Genomic DNA, 21394 nt, shown 5'->3' on the forward strand with positions numbered 1-21394 from the left:
GTTAGGTGTTTGGGTAGCTGTAGCCGAGGAATGCCTTAAACAAATTTCAACTACACCGTAAACCTATCAGAATGTAATCTCTATAAACTGACACCTGAATATGATTGTAGGGATTGGCTGAATCAGTCTTGTCATTCTCGTGCATCGAGTTGCTAATCGGACTGCACAGGAAGTTTTGGCCCCGATGTCTGCTGGCTACACTGGAAGCCCCAAAACACTGGCTGTTGCCCCCAGGGCCTAAATCATCTCAGACTACAGCCAATGGGTTTCGAGATTGATCAGAATGTAAAGTAGATTCAACTCTGGAGATTAAATTGTATAACAGTATATTATTATTATTATTATTATATTAATATTTTCAGCAAACATAGGTTAACAATCTTATCGTAAATCACCTATAATTTATGACACTGACTCAGATTTAACCAAAGGAATTGTTTCAGTCCAACACATGATGCACGTTTAGTAGATATATATATTTCTATGTACGTGTAGTGGGTCTGACTCTGCGTCGTGCTGTGTAGAAAGCAAGGGCACGCTTCCTCGGACAGCCTGAGCACTTAATATGCCACGTGATGACTGTAGAGAAACACGGGTTTCACAGGGTTTCTCTGGCATACACACTCTCACCGCCTTCTTGAGGACAGTCCCGAAACAAAGAGGAAGCAGAGACTACGGTGCGACAAGGGCAGTTTGTAAAATCAAATCAAATGCTACTAAACGTTTTCTGGATATTTTTAGCAACTTTTTTTGCAATACTGTCTGTATTACGTATTTCACATTTTTTAACAATCATGCAGACTTATTAGGCTTCCTTTTTGACAAAGTCAGTGTTCTTTGGTCTTGCACTTTGCCTCTTTGGTTGTTTTAGCTGTGTACGTTTCTAATGCAGGCCAAGGTGTTTAATTTTAGATCTTAAATAATAATCAGAACTTTAAAAAATAACAATTTCATTGAGGTCTCTCCACAGAAATGAACAAAATGCTCAGATATAGGCCTACATATTTATATATGTAGGAGGAGCCAGAGGAACCTTTTTCACAGATTATCTGTCTCATGTACTGCTGTCAGGATATAGTGAACGTTTCAGAACATATGACCATATAACACATACCAAAGAAAATACAGCACCAAAACACGTTTCTCTAGCATCGAATAACGTCTAAACTCAACTCAGAACCGCTCCCACACTCCAGCACAAGGGATTTAAGTGATAATAATAATAATAAATGTCGTCAGTGTCCAGCTCTAACCGATGACCCCTGTCCTACTCTCTGACTCTGTACATCAGTTCAGTCTGTCGGAGGTCCTATACAAACTGTCCCAGTGTCCCCGCTGTATCTCTCTCTCCTCTGCACACTTCATTTCACACAACACCTCACACCGCTGATGTTAGCGGCTGTAACTGTGGCTGAGGAGGCTATAATACTTTAAGACACAACTATATTATCAACCAAATATTGGCTCGACCTGTTAGCATAACACAGGGAAATGCCGTTTCCTTGTGTAATAAAATAAAATATGACATGAATATGGGCTGATAAAACTCCCTCATTACTGTCAAATCTAACAGAGGAGAGACAAAGAATGAATGATGGGGAGTATTGTGTACATCATAGGACACACATTTGTGATATGTACCTGCGAATTGCCAAAATATGACATCAGTTATCAATATTGCTCATCACTGTGGCCCCTGTCCCCATCTGCCCCCTGTATTTCTCACTCCGTTGGTTTCTTATTTGAGGCCTCTCCTTGATCGACTGCCTGTCACCACTTTCACTTTCCTCCTTCACATTTAAGAGTATACTGTAACAACCCACACACCACTGCCGCGGCACATTCACTGTTCACTGCAACACTACATCATCAGCTGGTTCTTTCATTGATCATCACAATTAATGTTGTACCTGCTCCACTTAACTGTGGACTTAACTGATGATTTAACTGATGATATTAAGTAACTCAGGTTGTAGAAGGGGAGGTGGGCACTGCCCTAGGGCCCCCAAAACCCCCAGTTCACTGTGTGTAAACCAAGGTTGTTATAGTTCACTAAAACCAAACTAAAAACTAAAACTAGATGTGAAAAATAATTTAAGTGAAATAAAAATAAAAAACTAGACATTGGAAAAACAAAAACAAACAAACAATTTAGTCAAATTTGTCATCAATCAAGAGTGGGTTTTGGTTCCTATGTTTGGACTGGGATGTCTGCATGACTTTAAGTCAATGTGTTTGTTTTATACCTATTCTGAACCGAAATCTTGCCCTTGACAAATAACCCCATATTATAGTAAAAAAAATTTTAAAGAATTAAAACTAAACCAAAACAAGCAAACCCACTCTGGAAACTAACTGAAACTAAACTGAACTAAAACCAAATATGAATAAAAACTAATAGGAATACAGAACGATAATAACACAGTGGGTCCCACATTGTCATCTTATCATATAGGCTGTCAGAAAATATTGAAAAATATCGTATCGGGAAATTTTGTTATGTGATATTTTATCAGTCCTCAAAAACACTGTATTGACATTTGTGTTTAAACCCCCAACAGCCAGACAGCAGTGTTGAGGGCTATGATGTTGGATGTTACAGCGACTGTGATACATACAAATACATATCCCACCATGTTGTTCCTACAGGAGCCCAGAACGGACAAACCAAACACTGGCTATGAATATTATATTCCATTACTGACAATAGATCCTCCTCAATGTTACACAATGCACCTTTAAAAAGGCTGCACATGCTGCCTACCTAGATCTCTTTTTTTTATATCGGAACAAATTACTATTCTAAACAAAGGTATGCAAACTATAACAGCCACATACTTTTTTTTTTCTTAACAAAAAATAAATAAATTACACACTGCACCTTTTAACTCTTGAGTGTGAAACTGACTTGAACTTGAAAGCTCCAGAAAAAGCAAGGAGTAGTAACTGAACTAACTAACTAACTGAAACTAAACAAACATGGGCCAAAATAAAACAAAATGTGCTCATTTGTTTCTGGGAATGTAACAAAGCTACCATGTATATGTGGACTTGGAAACAGGGCAGAAACTGGAGTGACCATACTGAAAATGAATATCATCCAATGAAGAGATACAGAAATAAAGGATTGGATAGAGGTTTATCTGTGAGCTAACCCTGTTTCTATTCTTACATTTAACTCTCCAGTTGTTGTTTTTTGTCAAAAATGAAGCCTATTGAGTTTGATTGTTAAAAATAAAAAAATACATAATACAAAGTCATAAAAAAGGGCTCCTTGAAGAAAAGTGGTGCCACTGGTTTAGAACAATAATGACCTACTATTGTATATGGATTATTGTTTAAATGTTCCCCTGGAAATGATGTATTTGGCACCTACACAACAGTATAGAGGGCAAGAGTAAGGGGGGTCCTGCGCCTGGGCCTCTAATTAAAGCCCGTATAAAGAACTTGTATTTTGTGTTGATTCTGGCGGTCCCTGTGGACAAAAGCGGTAGTGTTTCTCCCACTTTGTTTCATTGATTTCAAGGGGAATCTGAAGTGGTAGTAGACATAAGAATAACTATTTAAAGGTAGCCATTCTTCTCTCTGTTGGCCTTGGTCTTGTAGCTCATATAGAGGCATCAGTATTAAACTGACTGTTTCATAACCAGTTAAAACTCCTTGTTGCAGGTTTAATGTCGTGTCTGTAGTGAAGTTTCTTTTGTTACTTTCATTATGCATTGCCGTTACTTGGATTTAGATAGTAGACAAAGACATGGATTAACCTTCTCATCTTGCCGAGATGATTGACTCTGCTGTACTTTGTTGGGAACTCTTTTGACAGTCGTGCTTAAAGGCCTCCGTAGCTCTACAATGATCGTCTAACGCTGCCCGTTATTGAATGCTTGTAGCCGTTGCATCAAATCTCAGACTTGAAAGTGGATGGATTTGTAGTCCCTCCTGCACGGCTAATGTCTGCCTCAGTGATTCTCAAGCTTTTTGCATTTCACAGACCGTCAAGATGGGCACCCCGGATCGTCCTCAGTGACCCCTGAAACCCCCCCAGAGGAACTCACCCACCCACAAAGACGGTACGTCTGAGAAATGATTCAATCTACATAATCAGAGCTGCTGACTGTAGTGATTACTTGATTAACTGGTGAACCTTAAAGTCCGACTGTACGCAGGAATTGTAGACAATCTGGAGCTCAACAGAACTGTGTGTGTGTGTGTGTGTGTCTGTGTGTCTGTGTGTGTGTGTGTGTGTGAGCAGCAGCAGGCAGACTGAAGTGATGCAGAGAGGGGAAATCAGAAAGACGACAGCGCTGTTTATCGCGTCTCCTCCCTTCAGAGTTAAAATGCCTTCGCTCTGACCTCGGATCAGACACACTCACCTGCTCCGACACGGGCCAGCTGGAATTTATGATGGTAAACCTGCTGTTTTGGAGAGCACACAGGAGCTTTTTGAAGAGGTTAAAAGCACAGGGCACAGTGGATTCACGTCAGGATATCTGCAGGCCCCCTCACAATTTTACCACTCTGAATGTGTCACGAAACAGACTTCAATTCAAAACCAACATGAAAGAAGCGAGCTGGTAAAATCCCCGTCCTGTAATGGTCTGAGAGTGGATGGTTCCAGGATTCCAGCTCCACCAGTTACTGAACATTGTGTACTTAAAGAAAGAGTCTGGTGATCTTCTATATTTCATACTGTCAACAAATCCCATGAAAGCCAACACTGTTAGTCCTGTCTTACAGTGGTTTCACACCTAACCTGTTTGGTTCAGTTAAAACGGAGCCCACTGCAGTTAGTGTGGTTCTTTACGGCTGTTGATAGACCCCCGTGGGCCGAGACAACCTTTTAAGTAGTCTTGGTCTGCATCCAATCGATTCCGGAACGGTTTGTGGTTTGAAAGCAAATGAACCAATCAGCATTCCCACAGTAATAAGCTCTGAATCATTACTTTTTGGGCCCGTCTACCTTTTTAAGCCCTGAATATACTCCCAATTTGCTCCTTTGTCTTCACCACAACCCACATCTTGAAAGGGGTTTTCTCTCAGCTGAGTAGCGCCTCTGTTAGGCAGTGCTTTGCATGGTGGGATCAATTTAAAAGTTTTACCATTTAATCTGATACACGTTTTAAAATTTAAAAGTGGATGTTGACAGTGTTTTTCATGTTGTCTACAGGGGGCAGTAATGAGCCCATTCTGGCTAAATGGACCAGATTGAAGATGCCGTGCTTGGTCTGGCAAATCAAACGTATGTCGGGTTAACTTCCCCAGAGAAAGAACACAACGGTCCCTAACCAGCCACTGGTTCCTCCTGCAGACGTCCATCTTTAAAAATGCTTCACAGATGTACAGTTTTATTGTTGAAAGGGTCTAACTTCCTAGAACAGCTGGTCACTGTAGCAAATGCAATTGTTGGGGTCTGTTTAATCTAAGCTCCAGTGAGAATTTGAGGCAGCCGGAAAGCAATTCAGCTTGGATCAGGACTTGGGATTTGCTAAGAAGAATATAGAAAATCACCAGAATGCTTCCATCAAAATAAATCTGAAAAAAAAAAAGTATCTGAACAATATATAATGTCATACCTTCATACAGGTCATGTGACACAGACTCCATTCTCTGAAGAAAAGAAGCTAGTGAGTGACCCTTGAGTCGAGCAGCTGCAGATACCCTGATCACATTCTCGGCTGATGAAGCAAAAGCACGACAGCAGGCGAGCAGACAAACAGCACGTGGTCAAAGTTCATTTTTAATCATTTCTTTACAGCGGCAGGGAAAAGAACTTTACATATAGATTTATATAAACTCAAAAATGATTCTTAATAATACAAGGGTATCATATAAATATAAAATACAAGTCTTTCTGTTCCGCTAACATATTTAAGAATATAGCCAGTGAATGAATTACTGTATGTTGCTTATCCAGTTCCATTTATAAAATATACATTTGAATTGAAACAGTATAAATTTCATCTTAACAGCAGGCTAATAAAAAACTGGAGCCATGGGAGGGGTTTTACAGTGGACGTTCTGACCTCTAGACAACAGCAGAGAAGTGGACAGGAAATGGACGGTGGACTAAAACAACCAGTGTGCTGTGCACTTTGTTAAATAAGGAAATCAAGTTATAAAACTAGATTGCAAATTCCACAGAATGGCTTGTTTAAAACGTGGGGCCCCAAAGAGTTCAATATTGAACAGGAAAAAAAAGCAGAAATAATGAAACGTATTCCTATGGTTCTGTGATTCTTTTATCCACAGTTTGAATGGAGTTCTGTTATTACACTGTAGAACTGTATTTCATAAGTCTGTTTAATTATTTGGTGTTTTCCAGTGATACAACCGGCTCCTGTTAGTTAGAGCAATAAGGATGCTAAGGTCATTCTGAATCAACCAACTGTAGGCTGGTTCCACAAGGCTACACGTGCCACCAAGCTAGGCAGCTAATAAGCTAGGTTGGTTTACCAGCTTACAATATCACTGGGCCCAAAGAGAGCTGGTGCTAATAGCAGCTAACTGGCTAATCCTCAGTTGTCTTCTCTGTGGTCACTCAAACCAACAGGAGCTAGCTAACACTGCTAACTCCGTCTCTTCACTTTGATGCTGTGTAGTAATCCTAGCCGACAACCCAGCTTTGCCTGTTAGCGTGCTAGAAGGTAGCATATGTAGCCTTTCTAAGCTAAATAAAAGGAGGTTCATTAGTGACTGTGTACTGTGTTGGCACACTGGGTAGCAGTCACAGAGGCAGGGGGTGCTGACACAAGACACATTAGAAAAGCCTCATTAAATAAGTGTCATTGCAAAAAACCTTCCATGACCTCCAATAAATATATTATAATTATAATGGCTTCAATTATTTATTTAACACAAATGATTCATGTTTATATTTTAGGAGAATCAGTCCTGATACTTAATAGCAGAGTTAGACCAACACAGTCTGCAGATACTGCTATCCTCTGATAGTATGTTTCACAGTAGCAGAAAAAAGCCTCAAGAAGATATTTTAGCTTATTTCTTCAGTGACAAAATGTTAGAGGAAGATTGACTGGAGTATTCCCTATGAACAAGTTAAGTTGGTCCCCTGCTTCTACTTCATTACTTAGTTTCAGTAGAGAGTTTTAATGTGTTGTTCTGCTTTTAATGTTGTTTCAGAGGCCTAGATAAAAGTCAAACAGTAAATGATGTGAGTTTGTGGGCTTTAGCAGCATAATCCAAAAAATCTCACTATTGACATTAGCTCTCAAACAGTCAATTAAGCATTCTAATCAGATTCCAATCAGTGTTTAGTCTCAGACATTGACCTCCTACGAGCAAAAAGCCAAACGCAGCGTGACAGAAACAGCAGAGGCCGTTTGATGCTCTGTTCAATGTGCAGCCTCGAGGGAATCAATTATTTCCCAATCCAATAAAAGGGAAAACTTTTAAGCAATCAATGTTATTTTAACTCTGAATAATTGAATATTGATTACCTTTAATTGACCTGTTTGTGTGTTTTAAAGCATACGGATTGATTTCACAAAGCTTTATGAGGCTTCAAAACTATCTCTGCTGTTTCACCTCAGAAACTAAAGTAACCAAGAACAGAATCCAAAATAAATAAAAAAGCAATAATTTAATAACCTGTTTACATTTATACAAACATGAGTCGGCTGGTCAAAGGGACCAGTGACAACCACAAAAAAGACTTACACACAACCTCCTGGAGGGGTTTGTACCGTCAGTTTGGGGATCGATGCAGCGACATCGCCCCCTGCTGCTCACAGTTACCATAGCAGACATAAAAGAGCCTCTCAGTCAGTGTTCAGTAAGAGGCACTATATCATCTGTCTCACTGTCACATTGTTGTATCAGAAATAATGTCACCTAACATCCAGATTCCACATTTCCCCAACCGTCAGTCTCAAGGCTAATAGTCACATTCACAGTTCAGCTTACTTGAACAGTTTCTCTCTCAGGATGAGCGCTCTGCCCACAAACTGGAGGCATTCTCAGAGGTAGAGCTGCTCCAAACACAGAAAACATCCCGAGTTAAAACTTGGTGAGCAGAGCTAAAGAACCACACCCAGTGATGCTGACAAACAAGCAGGAACAATAAGTCAATCCAGCCATATAACAAGGACATCTGGGTAGCCAACTGAACCAGTCGGCTGACCTCCTGACATTTATCGCTATAGACACTAAAACGCTTACACTACGGACTCATGACAGGGAAGAGTCTGTCCATCACAGTTTACAGTCTGGACAATCATTTTGCTTTCTCTTCCAGATACATTTGACTAGCTCCCAGGAGTTGGAGATTAAAGGAGAGTCAATTTATGGACTCATGTATCAGGTAAACACAAAAACTAATCAATTGGCTTTTAACTATATTTTGATAATCGCTTAATTGTTTTAGGTTTCTTTAGTCCTCAGACAGTGTATCGACCAAACACCTAATCAATTAATCGATAATTCAAATAACTGTTAGTCGTAACCATAACTACACCTTCATATGCACTTGATGGCTACCCTGGCTGTAGAGCGTTGGTTGTGCGCATTCTCAAAATGTAACACTGTACATTGGCCAGTTATAATGTATACATCCAATTATTGATAGCCATCGGACATGGATTATGGAAAAACTTTCATTTTGTTGTCAACAAAAGGTTTGATACGCATTTTGTTCAGCAAGATAATCTTCACAAATCACCATCACTTTTATCATTTTTTAGCACTCTATAGTCAATGGTCAGTGAGATGTAACTAAAGTTGTGGTTCCTTTGCTCCGCCCCTCCATGTCTCAACCAATGAGAGAGTTTGTTACTGTGGAGCAGCTCTGCCTCACAGTTAAACTCATCTCCTGCAAACACACTGTGCATTACAGAGTGAAGGCTAAACTAGGCTAAGGCATATCTCTGTTCATCTGCTCTCATACAGTATTTGTCCATGTAGTGCTTTCTGTTTTGCTAAATGAAGAGCTGTAGTGTATTCTGTTTGTTTCATAAAAGCTGTATGCTCAACTGTTGGCTCTATATGGCTCGAACATCCAACCAGCTGTGGAGAGCGCGCGCACACACACACACGCACACACAGCAGAGTATTGTCTGAGATGACAACTGTGGGAGCAGCTGTGTGTGTTGGCCTCAAACTCTACAACTGTGACTGTGTGTGTGTGTTGTAGTGTGTAATGTAGAGCAGGACAGCAGTCATGTAAATAAGTACTGTGTGTTTGTCCTCTAGGTGAGCAGGTAGCAGTAGAGGATGTAGAGCAGAGCCATGACGGCGCAGTAGAAGAGCAGGAAATCTGTGGACAGCGGCGAGGACGACGACGATGGCGAAGGTGAGGAGTGGCGAGGGGAGTGGTCCTCCGCCGTCTCCCCCCCCTCCGCGGCCAGCAGCGCCGTCACACAGCGTAACACAGCGGGCAGCTTACATAGAAGCACATCAGAGCACACACACACGTCCGTCTGGACACACACACAGGAGGAAAATACAAGTAGTTATATTGTTAAAACTAAGAGACAACAGAAGACAAACAGAGTGTAGAGTTACACAAAGCAGAGTTAGGGTTGGACTGATATGGGCCAGTGATGTGATTGAAAACGTAATTGATTTAGGACAAAAGCCCTCAACCACCCTCACAGTCCAACCCTGACCGGAATAATGTAGCAACACAACTGAGCTTAAAGCACGTAGAGAATTGTGTTTCATCTACTTTTTAAACAGACTCAATGGGATGCTTTTAAGAAGCGTCACATTTCGATGTATCGGAGTAGTTTTGCTGTAAGGACAGGGAATCATAGTGACACATGGACTGTACCTCAGGGACTCCCAGCTTGCGACACGCAGCAATGAAGTTCTCCACGTTGAGTCGACACTTCGCTGAGCTCAGTTTAGGCTGAAAATAACATCGGACATTTAGATCTCTTTATGTTGGACTGAAATGATTGCTTTGTTTTATGAACAGTGTTGGGCAGTAACCATAGGCGGCGCTATTAACAGGATAATATTAATAATATTAAATATTTTAATAATCAGATCGTTCAAGAAACTGCTGACTGTCGTGTTTTGTGTGTCCTCGGCTGTGTTCCACTCTCTCTCTTTAAATTGTATATCTGATGTGCTGCTGATGTAATGTGGTCTGTGTAGCGCCTCCTGTGTCCAACGATGTGGGCTCAATAATAAATATTAATAAAGGCTTTACTGTCTGATAGATACTTGTCGTGGTGGAAAAAGCTATGAATCATGTCTGTGTTGGTCAAATCTAATTATGGGGTTGAGATTCTCTGACAGCTTATACACACGCAAACACCTTTTTCATTCATGTGAGATGTGTGACTGTGATTCTCTGAACTCAGGATAAATCAATGTTCATTTGTGTGAAGAATGAGAATATGACTTGATTGTAGTTTAGAGTCAAATGCTCACAGTTGTGTAGGTTCATGATGAAATGTAGTTATTATATCTTTGATCATATAATTATAGTCATAATTAATGATACATTTCTGACAGGGACTGGATTCAGCAGTTTACGAGACTCACCACTGCTGGAGAGGGAATGTGGATTATTGACACGGAGCGTGGTCGAATGTGATTGACCAGCTGGCAGAGGATGGTGCCATTGGATAAGGCCTCACCCAGATCCTCCGGCAGAGTGATCTTCAGCCGAGACTCCAGAGTCTGAGGAGGGCGTCAGAAAGAGAAGATTATGTCAGATCTCCATTTTAGACAGCATTCACATCACAGGACACCAACTATTAAAACCCAGGATTACCATGATGATGTTTATGTCAATTATAAGCATCTTCAATACAGTGAGAAGAAGCTGAGACACAACATGTGTGGTAGAAGGTATTTCAAAGACCCTTGAAAATGATTTATGCCACAGGAGGATTTGAGGTGATGCAAAGATGTAAAAATAACTCCCACACACTATGAAGAGTTCTGGTATATTTATTGAGAGGTACATTTCAGTCAGGCAACCTCTTAGTCACTTGTCCTCTAATGTACCATTCAATAAACCTACTGAGTTCTGATGGTGTGAAATAATAAATATATTCACACATTTTTGTAAAATCTCGCCAGAATCACTTGAATCTGCCTTCATTTTACAATAAATACTACTGTACTATATGTGACTAAGCAAACTTCCATTCAACATTTTTTTAAATGTGTAATGCATCTTGTGGTTTACCTTGCGTAGCTGTGTGATGTCTGGTCTCTCCTCTTTAGGGGATCGCAGCATCGTGCGAGACTCACTTCTGCCAGACTCACCCAGAGTAAAGACTGCGGGTTTGACGTTGCTGCGGGAGGAGGTGCGGAACAGGAAACTGTTGGGTTTCTGGGCCTGGCCGGGTGGAGGGGACGTCTTCGGGGAGGACGGGACATCTGAAACAAACAAGGTCAGTGTTCCACATGTCAGAAACATGTACTGACAAGACAATTTATTTCAGCCTTCCTCAGCAGATGCAGTTTACTGTTACAATGCAGGTTGAAAGCTTAGGAAGGAGCAACTAGGTGAGCTTTCAATCTCATCATTATCTGTGTGTGTGCGTGAGTGCGTGCAGTCAGGGTTTCTTCAGGTTTCAACAGGTTACAAGAAGACTTGTAGAACTTTTTAAGACTTTTTAAAACCATGACAAGACCTATTTCATGCCCATACTGGGAAAAAGAAGTGCAAAAGTCATGATGGAAATCAGTAATGGTTCCATATCACTAAAGTGCACATTAACGTCATTAATTCAATCAATTTTTAAGGCCTAAAATTCTGATTGTTGGATTGGATATTGAAGCCTTTTAAAATACCCTGCCAGTAAGGTTGTGTCCATGGTTAGTAGTGTTGCTATGGTTACCCACAGTTTAACCTTCCTTGGGAACCCATTCATACTTTGGAAATATCAGTGGATCTATATTTGAGGTGTCCTATATAAAATTTGAAGCAGTCAGCCAATCAGAAACCAGTATCTTCTGGTATATATAATATCTCCTCATAATACAGCAGTTCCTGTACGCTTACAAACATTCAATTAAAGTCATCTTACTTTTAAAACCGAGTGAGTGTGTAGTACCTATTCTGCTGCTGGAGCGATGTAGAATTGTTGAAGGAGACATCTGGTCAGCACTCTAATAAAAAAAAAGGAACAAACTTCCCATTATCAATAATGAAATCAGTCACAGTGCAGCTGTGTGAACCTTTCAGCTCTATTTTCTGAAGGAATGAGAAGCACGACTCACTGCACATCGCTGCCGGAGGCCTGACTGGGGGTTGTTCTCTGGAGATGCACCACTAGGGGGAGACATACACCACAGTTTGTTGGCTACAGAAAACCAACACTTCCCACACCCTTAAGCTTCCCCCTATGTTTAAATTCAGCATAAAGCAAGGAAATGTGAGAATGAATGGAAGTGAGTATAACTTGGACAGCCACTCAAAATCATGAGTGTCTCAGCTGTTGCTCTGCTGTGTGTTTATCTGTTCAACAAGCTTTACTTACGCCGAGACACTTCCTGTCTGTGGTGGTGCAGCAGCCACATGACTTCCTGTTTTGGTGGATGACTTCAGCAAACTGCAAAATTAGAGTTTGGACATGGAGAGCGTATAATTAGAGATTAGTCAGGCAGTAGGGAGCAGCCTCTGACTGAGAGTTGTATGTGTGGAACTGCTACACACAAGTTCATATTCACACTGTGTTCCAGTAAGAGCAGGAAATAGTTTAATTTCTGCTAACATCATGTGTTGTCTGCATCCAATCCATTCATATGCTTTTTATTGTCAAATGCTTCGTCCTCTGTCAGAAGTAAACTCATGTCAATGAGTAGTTACCTGGCCTTTTCTCTCTGCTGATGCTGACGCTCTCTCTCCTGCCAGATCAGCAGGGTGCCCGGCCTCCTCCGCTCCTCCAGGGTGGGGCTGGAGGGGGACAGGGGAGCGGAGGGAGGCGACGTTGCGGGGCCCACATCTATATGGAGGCTGGTCCTGAGAGTTTGAGAATGGCAATGAGGCAAAAAAGAATTCAATAATTTGATCTGAATATATCTAAAACACTTTTTGTACATTTAGACTGGCTACAATCCCTGTACTGCAGTCCCCATTGCTGTAAACTCCACTGTTGGCCCAAGGACCTTGTTGCATCCACTAGGAGCGAGGGAGTGAAGTTTCTGTTGCCAGATTTGACAGACAGCAAATAGCCCAATCAGTGCCACAAACTCAACTACTTGTCATTAAAAGTACCCCAATTATTTGCTTGTCTTTGGAAATGATACAGAAAGGAACCCAACAGAAAACCACGTTCACCAGTGCAGTAAAAGTAAAAAGTGAAGCAATGAGATGGAAACACAAAGTTGGTTCAGAGCACAACAGGATCACGGAAGTTATGGTTGTTTTTGTGAAATGGGCCCAACCATTCGAACACTGACTTTCAAAATCCAAATGTACTGTGTGCTACACTGGGCGGAGATTGTACATGGGCTGGATTCAGGCCCAGAGCAGTTTAACAGCTACAAGAGAGAGAAGCAGAAAAAAAAGACACCAGATTAACTAAAGGCTATTGAAGGGATTCGACAGACTTGCAACTTTTTTCTGAAGGCTGGTTTGTGTAAATCATTCCAATGTGAAAGTCTGTTTAGAAACCGTTGAGTTTCCATTTTGAGTCTCTGTATTCTATTTTTAGAAGTCCCAAAGGAAGCGTTGGAAGCCAAGATCTGGAACATCCGTTTGTCCAAGCTACAATATGACTGTAAATTGTCTGTACAGGAGATACAGGACTGTGAAACAGCTAAAGTAAACCTTCCTCTGTCAGAAGGAACAAACTAGCAGTCTAGTGACCAGACTGAAATCATGTACAGTATCTGAGGCTTAATGAGGTGTTTGAGCACTGTTAGTCATTTGGCCTGAGGACAGTTTATAAATCTCAGACATTTGGAACAATGGAGCATGCTGCTTGTTGCTCCAGAGGCTGAGAACAATGGCCCTGCATCACATATTAATATGTAGCCAATGGACTGCTGGACACTAAATCTCAACGATGTTGTTATCTTGGTTACAGAACAACAGGGCAGCATGATAAAAGCTGCCTGCTGGGCTTCAGCACAAACAGGGCATGAATGTGGCTGCTGTCAATAACAATGCATGGGCAAAATATGGATATTAAGGATCCCTGACAAACAGTGTTAATATAGGAGCTTGTGTCCAATCCCAATGTGACAGGAAATGTTACAGGAAATATGTATGTATGTTTATTAAAGAAATGCAGCAATTCTTATGTTTTAGTCTGATAATCAAACTACCAGTTTGTTCCACTTCTTTCCTTTAGACGGATTTCATGCTTGTGTTAGCAAACTTCTGATGGGAGTGGGCTTATTCTGTTGCAGATTTATTTTAAACTTACAACAACCTGTAGGGAAGCTATATCCATCCCATCCATGCTTGCCACAGTTTTTGTGAGGAGTACCTCATTGGAGCCTGCAGAATGGGGCGGGGTTCAGCAATGGTTGGTTTAACTGTTTAATTTGGGTGGGGTTAAACGTTGATTGTGATTGGATTCTAGCTGTTGATCTCCCTGTGATTTTAATTGGCAGGCAATGCTGTTGCGGAGCGAGCAGACAACGGAACTGGACTCAGCTAATAGTATACCCAACTTAGCTATTGGCAGCTACTGTTAGCAACAGTTAGCAGTTACTTTAGCAACAACTATTGTACATCAGGAAACCCTGTAAATCACAGTTGTTTCACACAATGTCAGAGGGAAAACTATAAACTATTTTCTCCATGAAATATGATCCAGTGTCACCAAAATCAGTGAATAAAGTTGTTTTTGTACAGTAATTAAGTGCGCCCGTCCCCAGAAACCCAACGCTTTGGCTGTCTATTGTTTTTCCAGCCTAATTCTTATCTCATTTGTGGTCTAATAAATAGTACATTCATTAAATTCACTGCCTCATATCAATAGTTTCATTAAATTAGTGAATAAAGTTATTAAGTTGTGTTTTTGTACGGTAAGGCCTGGCTGCCTTTTCTACCACAAGTGGACTAACTTTTGCTGCACGGCTAACTGAGACAAAAGGAAGTGCTGCTCAAAAAGTAGGAAAACAAGGAAATTGATGTTTAACCGTGCCACAGTGAGTGGGATTAAACATTCAACTTTAAATCCTGACACATTCTACAGACTGCAGCCAGGTTTACTTTGTTTTTGTGGCCATAGCTGTCACCGTTTTTCATGGATGTCGCCATTTGTCCTGCCGAGGCACAGAAAGATGACAACTCCATTTTTAGCCCTGGCTACAAAATTTTGAGTGGTTGTGGTATTTCCAATAGGAGCAGGAGGTAGAGATGCTGTGAGCAACTTTAGCAATTTAATCTTTCAGCACATATAGCTTCTACTGGAATCTCATTCTGCTCAAACACACACATTCTTTGTTATTCATCGGTTTTCAAGATACATGAGCATTTAGACAATGCTTTTATGTTGCCACAGTGTAGTAAATGTGAGGACTGGGCGACTCAGACTGTTAACTTTCCAAGATAACAGCAGCCACAGGCACTCGATATGCAGAGTTTGAGGGACAGTGAGTGACTAACACTGTAAGTAATGGGAACTGCAGTCTATTGACTTTTCCCAGCTCTTCAAATAGCCTGTAAAGTGACCTTGTAAAACAAGGGAGGAAAAGAGAGAGAAAAAGTGATAAAACCTTGTCCATCTTTGTCACTTGGAGTGACTGAGTACACGGTTTCCAACCAGAAGAACCAACACACTGCTGAGTTTAGATGAAGAACTGTCGCACAAACAGGCTGAGCAGAATTAAAGGCAATATGTAAATGCTTTTCAAATAAAAAACGCCACAAGAACTGTAAACAAATGAGACCTTGGTTGAGGTCATTATGGAGACACTTCCCATAAAGCCTTTTGCTTCTCGTCGTTCCTCGCCCCTCCCTGAAGAGGATAAATAAACTTGCAGTAATATTTTTCGATCGCTTTTTACTCCATCTGCCATCTGAAAGAACAGTGGCTTCTTCCACAATATACTCCTTTTTTGTGCTACAATGAATATTGTTTTGCGCTTTAAAGATTATAATCATAAGATTGAAAACATGAATATAGTAGCAAACAACTATTCGCTATGTAAACATATATTGGAGTCAGGCAAAGGGAGTGACGTCATTCTCTGCACAGGACACCATGTTGTTATCGCAGCCACTTGGTGGTTTGTTTACAAATCTGGTCTGGCCGCATGTACACATTAGTGCATGTGAGTTCCATTTCCAACTAAGTAGAGCAACTGAAACTGTTGTTTTTCTTTGTCTGTGATTAAATTATCATCCAGCGTTAGTGATTGTTGAAACAGTGGAAAGACAAAACAAAGACAGTTTTGGTGAGTTTTAGTTTGTCCACTTTGAAGGAGTTCTGATATCAAGACAATTGCAAAATAGAATTACCATTTTTGTGTCTGGTGGCGAGCAGTACTACGGCTGTTTGTGGTTAAACAAAAGGTCTATCTCTGTAAAATACTTTTAGTGGATGTGCTTTGAAGGAATTAGCTAATGTTATATGGCAGTCAGAGCAGCCTGTTTTGCAGCTGTTATCTCATCTCATTCTGTGAATTAAAGGAGACATATTATGCCCCTTTTCAGGTCCATAATTGTATTTTGTGGCTCTACTACAAAAGGTTTAGATGTTTTAATGTTCAAAAAACACATTATTTTTCTTATACTGCCTATAGTTGATCAGCTCTTTTCAGCCTCTGTCTGAAACGCTCTGTTTTAGCTCCTGTCTCTTTAAGGCCCCCCTCCCGAAAAAGCCCAGTCTGCTCTGATTGGTTGGCATTATGACGCGGCTCACGTGGATGACACTCCGGCCCCTCCCACTTCCGCCTCAGCATTGCCAGCAGTTAGCTCCTCACTGCTACTGAGTTTAGCTGCATTTCTACCGTCGATATTAATTCTATAACTGCTTCTAAACCGAAAACTTCACCACCGGACATGTTAGAGCGGGAGTCTGACCTGAAATCACGGAGAAATGAACAACATCAACAATCAGGATTACAGCTTTCTGTGACGTTTTCCTCAGGTAAATACTGCTATATTAATTATATATATTAACCTCTATCTATCACATAATGTTAGTGTTTATACTTTAACTATGAGAACCAACACTGTGTTTTATGCTTGTCTTTACAGGTACAGCAGTGAGCAGTGACCTACAGTCTACACAGCCCAGTGAAGTTAAACATATTATATGCCCGCAATACTTTATCCTGTATGTTGTATGTATGTCAACATAACTGAAGGAATTACTCATCTAATAAAGTAACTTGTTTATGTGGTTTAAAAACTGCGAAGTAACTAACTGTACTGTGTCCATATTTCATAGTCTGATATTTTAACTTGAAAGTATTACTACCAAAGTTAACCTTCAGATATGTGTAAAAGCTGCAATTATGTTTGAACCCCATTAAAAATACTGTATATATACTGAATATTCTATCATTTATATTATATATTGTCATGTCATTTATCTTCCAACATAATAAAGTTTGAATGTGAGACAGTAATGTATTGTGTTGCTTACAGTCATTAATACAGGTTTAACATTTTCATATTGATGTTACACGAACCAGGTTTTCAAATCTTCATAAAACCTCTGTGAAATAACATGTTATTTATATAAAACCACACTTATTACTGAATTTAAAAAATGACCAAAACTCTTCTTAAAAGTAAAACACTTTATTCATGTTTCATTCATATTCCAATTACACATGTTGTAAGTAACAAAGCTATAACTTTTATGTAAACTGTTGTCCTCTGATGGGTCCAGGAACACCTGAGCTTCATCAGGTCACCTGTAAAACAAGGCAGATTCAGTGTTACTTGTAAGACAGCAGAAACAGACATTTAGCAGTGAGCCTCAGTGTTGTTTATAATACAATACGAGATGATATGAGGATGAGATGTTACACTGGACCTACACTTATATCGTCAGTAATAGCAGTACTGCAGTAACGCTAAATATATGAATCAGAAAACTTTTATTCGTCGCGGTTTGACTCCACAAAAAGCCTAGTGAGCAACCCCAGCTGCTGGGTGCTGCTCAAAGTTACAGAATATTACTAGACTAATGAATCCCTGCAGTTTGACTATTTCTCTCTCACAGTAGCTCTATTGTTAACTTTGGTGCATGTTGATCAAGTTAATTTACATACAGCAGCACACACACACACACACACCTGAACGAAGCAGAAGAACGGCTTCAGAGAAACAACAAAGCTAACGCTAGCTGAGTTAACGTTAGCACGTCAGTCGAAAGTTACACAAGAAGCATCATGAACAATAATCACCATAACTTACTCTCTGTATTTTGTTAGCTTCTAAGGAGGCTTGATCACAGTTTGACTATTTCTCTCTCACGGTAGCTCTATCTTTACCTCCGGTACATTTACATACAGCAGCACACACACACACACACACACACACACACACACACACACACACCTGAGCGCTAGCGCTAGCTGAAGTAACGTTAGCACATACAAGAAATCACAGAGCTGCTGTGTGCTAATCAAAGCTACAATCCTACCAAACAAATGACCTCCGCTGCTGAATTTATACACAGTACAGTGTCTTCTCCTGAGAACAGCTGTATTGATCCACACGGTGAACAGATACTTAGCTACCCAGCAGATATGTAAGTTACCAGGTTAAAGACAATCAAACCTAACGTTAACTAACGTTATCTTCCCTGTTCTATGCTGCTCGACGAGCTAACAGCTGATGAGCGGCTACAGTTTGTTAGCTTGGAGGTTCTCTGCTCTTTCTAACAGCGACACAAACATATTACTGACTGAGCACGTTTAACAAAATACAGACCAACATAAAGCCAATTTAACCCCGGTCACAAAACCCACAACAGTTACGGAGTTACGGAGTTACGGAGCCCCCCGACACGAAGCTTGGTGCTTCTCGGCATAAACTTTGTGTGAATCTCAGCAGAAAAATATCAGCAGGGGAGAATATGGAGACATCTGCACCAGCTGGCTTAATAAATTAACTTCACCTTATAAGTTTCATGTTCATGTTGCACACATTTAACAAACATTTAACAAACAATAACTACATTAGCATCACTGAGGCTCCTGTAGCTAACAACGGTTAGCATGTGCTAGCGTTACACAACAATGAAAAACAAAGCATAAATTCTTAAAAATACTTACAGTTACTTCCTCTGCCGTCTCTCCACAGACAGTTGGTACAATCCCTCTTTCAGGAACAGTTTTCAGCCAGTCCAGTGTTGTACTGAGCGAGGTTGTTCAAACAGTCCGACACGAAGTGGTTCACACACATTCCGTTTTTTCCGACGGACATTGCCGTCAAAAATAAAAATAAATCCAGTGGCTCATACGTATTTAAATTAGTGTTGGGCTGTGCAGACAATGACTGAACGGTTTGCCTGCTGAAAGCCTTTGCCCAGACATTAGGCTGCAGGCTGCTGGCTGGGCTCGCTTGCTTGTTCTCCGCTAGCTTGCTCTTTTATAGTAACAATGGCGGAGCTCCGATTGTCAAAACTTCCTGGAAGGGGTGGCAACATTCGCGGTCAAAGGTCGCAAACCAAAGTGTGACATCACAGTTGGTGCGAAGTCTACATTGCGTGTTTTATCTCCTGTATTTTGACTGAGGCAGCCCACAAAAACATGACTGAGTCATTTTTCTTCACACTTTGCCTGCTGATAGGCCCTCCAGAGTCCCAAATGTACATAATCAAATGATTAAAAAGTTGGTTTTGCATAATATGTTCCCTTTAAGGGTTTTATTTAGACCAAGTGATGGTTGAACAGACTGAAAAAGATTATTTTATTTCTGTCCAGTTTGGTGCGTTTTACGATTTTCTACTAGGGAAAATGACTGTCTGGTCGGCAGTAGCGGCTATTGTTTGGGTATGAGATGCTGCTGCTCTACTGTGACATCTAGTGGCAAATTAAATTAGAAAATATAACCGTGGGCTTGCCCTGCTTTATAACTATGACAACAAGCTTTTTTTCACACCCTGTGCAATTGTTTTTGGGTGTGGTAAGAGGTTCTACATACATTTACCTTTAAGCCATAGAGGCCATTGCAGCTAGGTTTTTCCTCCTTTCAAACTAAAATGGGGATAACCTTTTTAAAAAAAATAAAATTTTTTTTTTTAACCAATTTTTTAAAAAATATTATAAAAAAATTTTTTTTTTTTTTTTTAAAAAAAAATTTTTTTTTTTTTGTGTATACATCAATATTCCAAATTAGCTGTTAACTATTTTTCCTGGTTTGCGCTTTAAAAATCGATCAGGACATGTCCTTTAATTCCCACATAGGGAATTTCCCCATGACTTTTTCATTTACGTAACATTACAAAAATTAGACACATCCTGTTACAGGCGGATGCAGAAAAACTAATCCATGCATTTGTTACTTCTAGGCTGGATTACTGCAACTCTTTATTATCAAGCTGACCCAATAAGTCCATTAAGACGCTCCAATTAATTCAAAACGCTGCAGCACGAGTACTGACAGGAACTAGGAAAATAGATCACATCTCTCCTGTACTAGCTTCTCTGCACTGGCTCCCTGTAAAATTCTCTCTCTCTCTAAAAAAATAATGTTATAAGAAGTACAGTCTAGACCTGCTCTATTTTCTGTTATGAATTGGTGCTATACAAACACAATTGAATTGAATTAAATAAAACCAATATTCCTGTTGAGCTTTATACCAATATTTCAGTCCTGTGCCACAAACCAATATTCCTGTTTTGTGTTGTAAACTTACTTTAGTTTATTCTGCTAGAAACTAAGCAGTGCCATGCAAAGTCTTACCTGCATACTGTTGAGTCCTGTGGTGGTGAAGAGTTCTCCTTCTGCTCCTAAGAAATCAGTGACGTAATCAATTACTTCCCTGTTCTAAGAGAAGATACAAGGCAAGATGTTGAGCAACAAGAGGATCTGACACAACTGCTGATCAGTGTGTGAATGAGTACCAGAGGAGGGGCTGTGAGAGTAGGCGTGGGTGGATCTATCCTGATCTCCTCCTCCTCTTCCTCCGTCACAATGCTGTCAATGAAGTCGACATGCTCGGCCTCTCCGTTTACTGCAAAGAGCAGGGAGAGGACATTTTCTCTAAATGTGCAAACAATTCTACTTTTTCAGGAACGTTTCTGGCTGGAAAACACAGATTTTCCGGTGTGCTTCCTCACCCTTGCTAGCTTCCAGAGGAGATCCATCCTCCTCATCCTCCTCCTCCAGGTTCCTCTGGTCTCTGCTGACCTCAGCCAGGCGTAGGGAACGCTCTGAGAAGTCATCTGCTGACTGAACACAGAGACAAGACAGGCAGTCATTGAGTTATTGATCAGTAGTTGATTGCCAACAATGCAGATAGATAGGCTGTATTTGTATTGTTGTTTTCAC

General features: G+C 40.5%; 1 protein-coding gene and 3 long non-coding RNA genes across 5 annotated transcripts in view; 2 read left to right on the top strand and 2 right to left on the bottom strand.

Annotated features, from left to right (window-relative positions):
- lrch4 (leucine-rich repeats and calponin homology (CH) domain containing 4) overlaps nt 1-21394 on the bottom strand; it is a 52665-nt gene that overhangs the window by 1658 nt on the left and 29613 nt on the right. Inside the window, exons 7-17 of one of the 2 annotated variants that reach the window (XM_051428542.1) lie at nt 21184-21295; nt 20968-21077; nt 20807-20853; nt 12791-12943; nt 12462-12533; nt 12202-12253; nt 12036-12090; nt 11162-11355; nt 10510-10647; nt 9788-9865; nt 5720-9434 (exon numbers count right to left, since the gene is read on the bottom strand). In XM_051428542.1, the coding sequence (XP_051284502.1) occupies nt 9204-9434; nt 9788-9865; nt 10510-10647; nt 11162-11355; nt 12036-12090; nt 12202-12253; nt 12462-12533; nt 12791-12943; nt 20807-20853; nt 20968-21077; nt 21184-21295 (1242 nt within the window). In that variant the 3' untranslated portion in view covers nt 5720-9203. Of the gene's footprint in view, nt 1-5719; nt 9435-9787; nt 9866-10509; nt 10648-11161; nt 11356-12035; nt 12091-12201; nt 12254-12461; nt 12534-12790; nt 12944-20806; nt 20854-20967; nt 21078-21183; nt 21296-21394 lie in introns of those variants that run through there. The other variant, XM_051428543.1, reaches the window with a different exon arrangement.
- Nucleotides 3989-5620, top strand: LOC127379240 (uncharacterized). The gene is made up of 3 exons (XR_007888275.1): nt 3989-4070; nt 4253-4407; nt 5168-5620. It is a non-coding gene; the product is annotated as an uncharacterized LOC127379240 (long non-coding RNA).
- Nucleotides 16688-17506, top strand: LOC127379238 (uncharacterized). The gene is made up of 2 exons (XR_007888273.1): nt 16688-17030; nt 17141-17506. It is a non-coding gene; the product is annotated as an uncharacterized LOC127379238 (long non-coding RNA).
- Nucleotides 17671-20091, bottom strand: LOC127379241 (uncharacterized). The gene is made up of 2 exons (XR_007888276.1): nt 19174-20091; nt 17671-17805 (listed from the first exon to the last, which is right to left on the bottom strand). It is a non-coding gene; the product is annotated as an uncharacterized LOC127379241 (long non-coding RNA).

Source organism: Dicentrarchus labrax, unplaced genomic scaffold, assembly GCF_905237075.1.
Source record: "Dicentrarchus labrax unplaced genomic scaffold, dlabrax2021, whole genome shotgun sequence".
NCBI classification, from domain to species: domain Eukaryota; kingdom Metazoa; phylum Chordata; class Actinopteri; family Moronidae; genus Dicentrarchus; species Dicentrarchus labrax.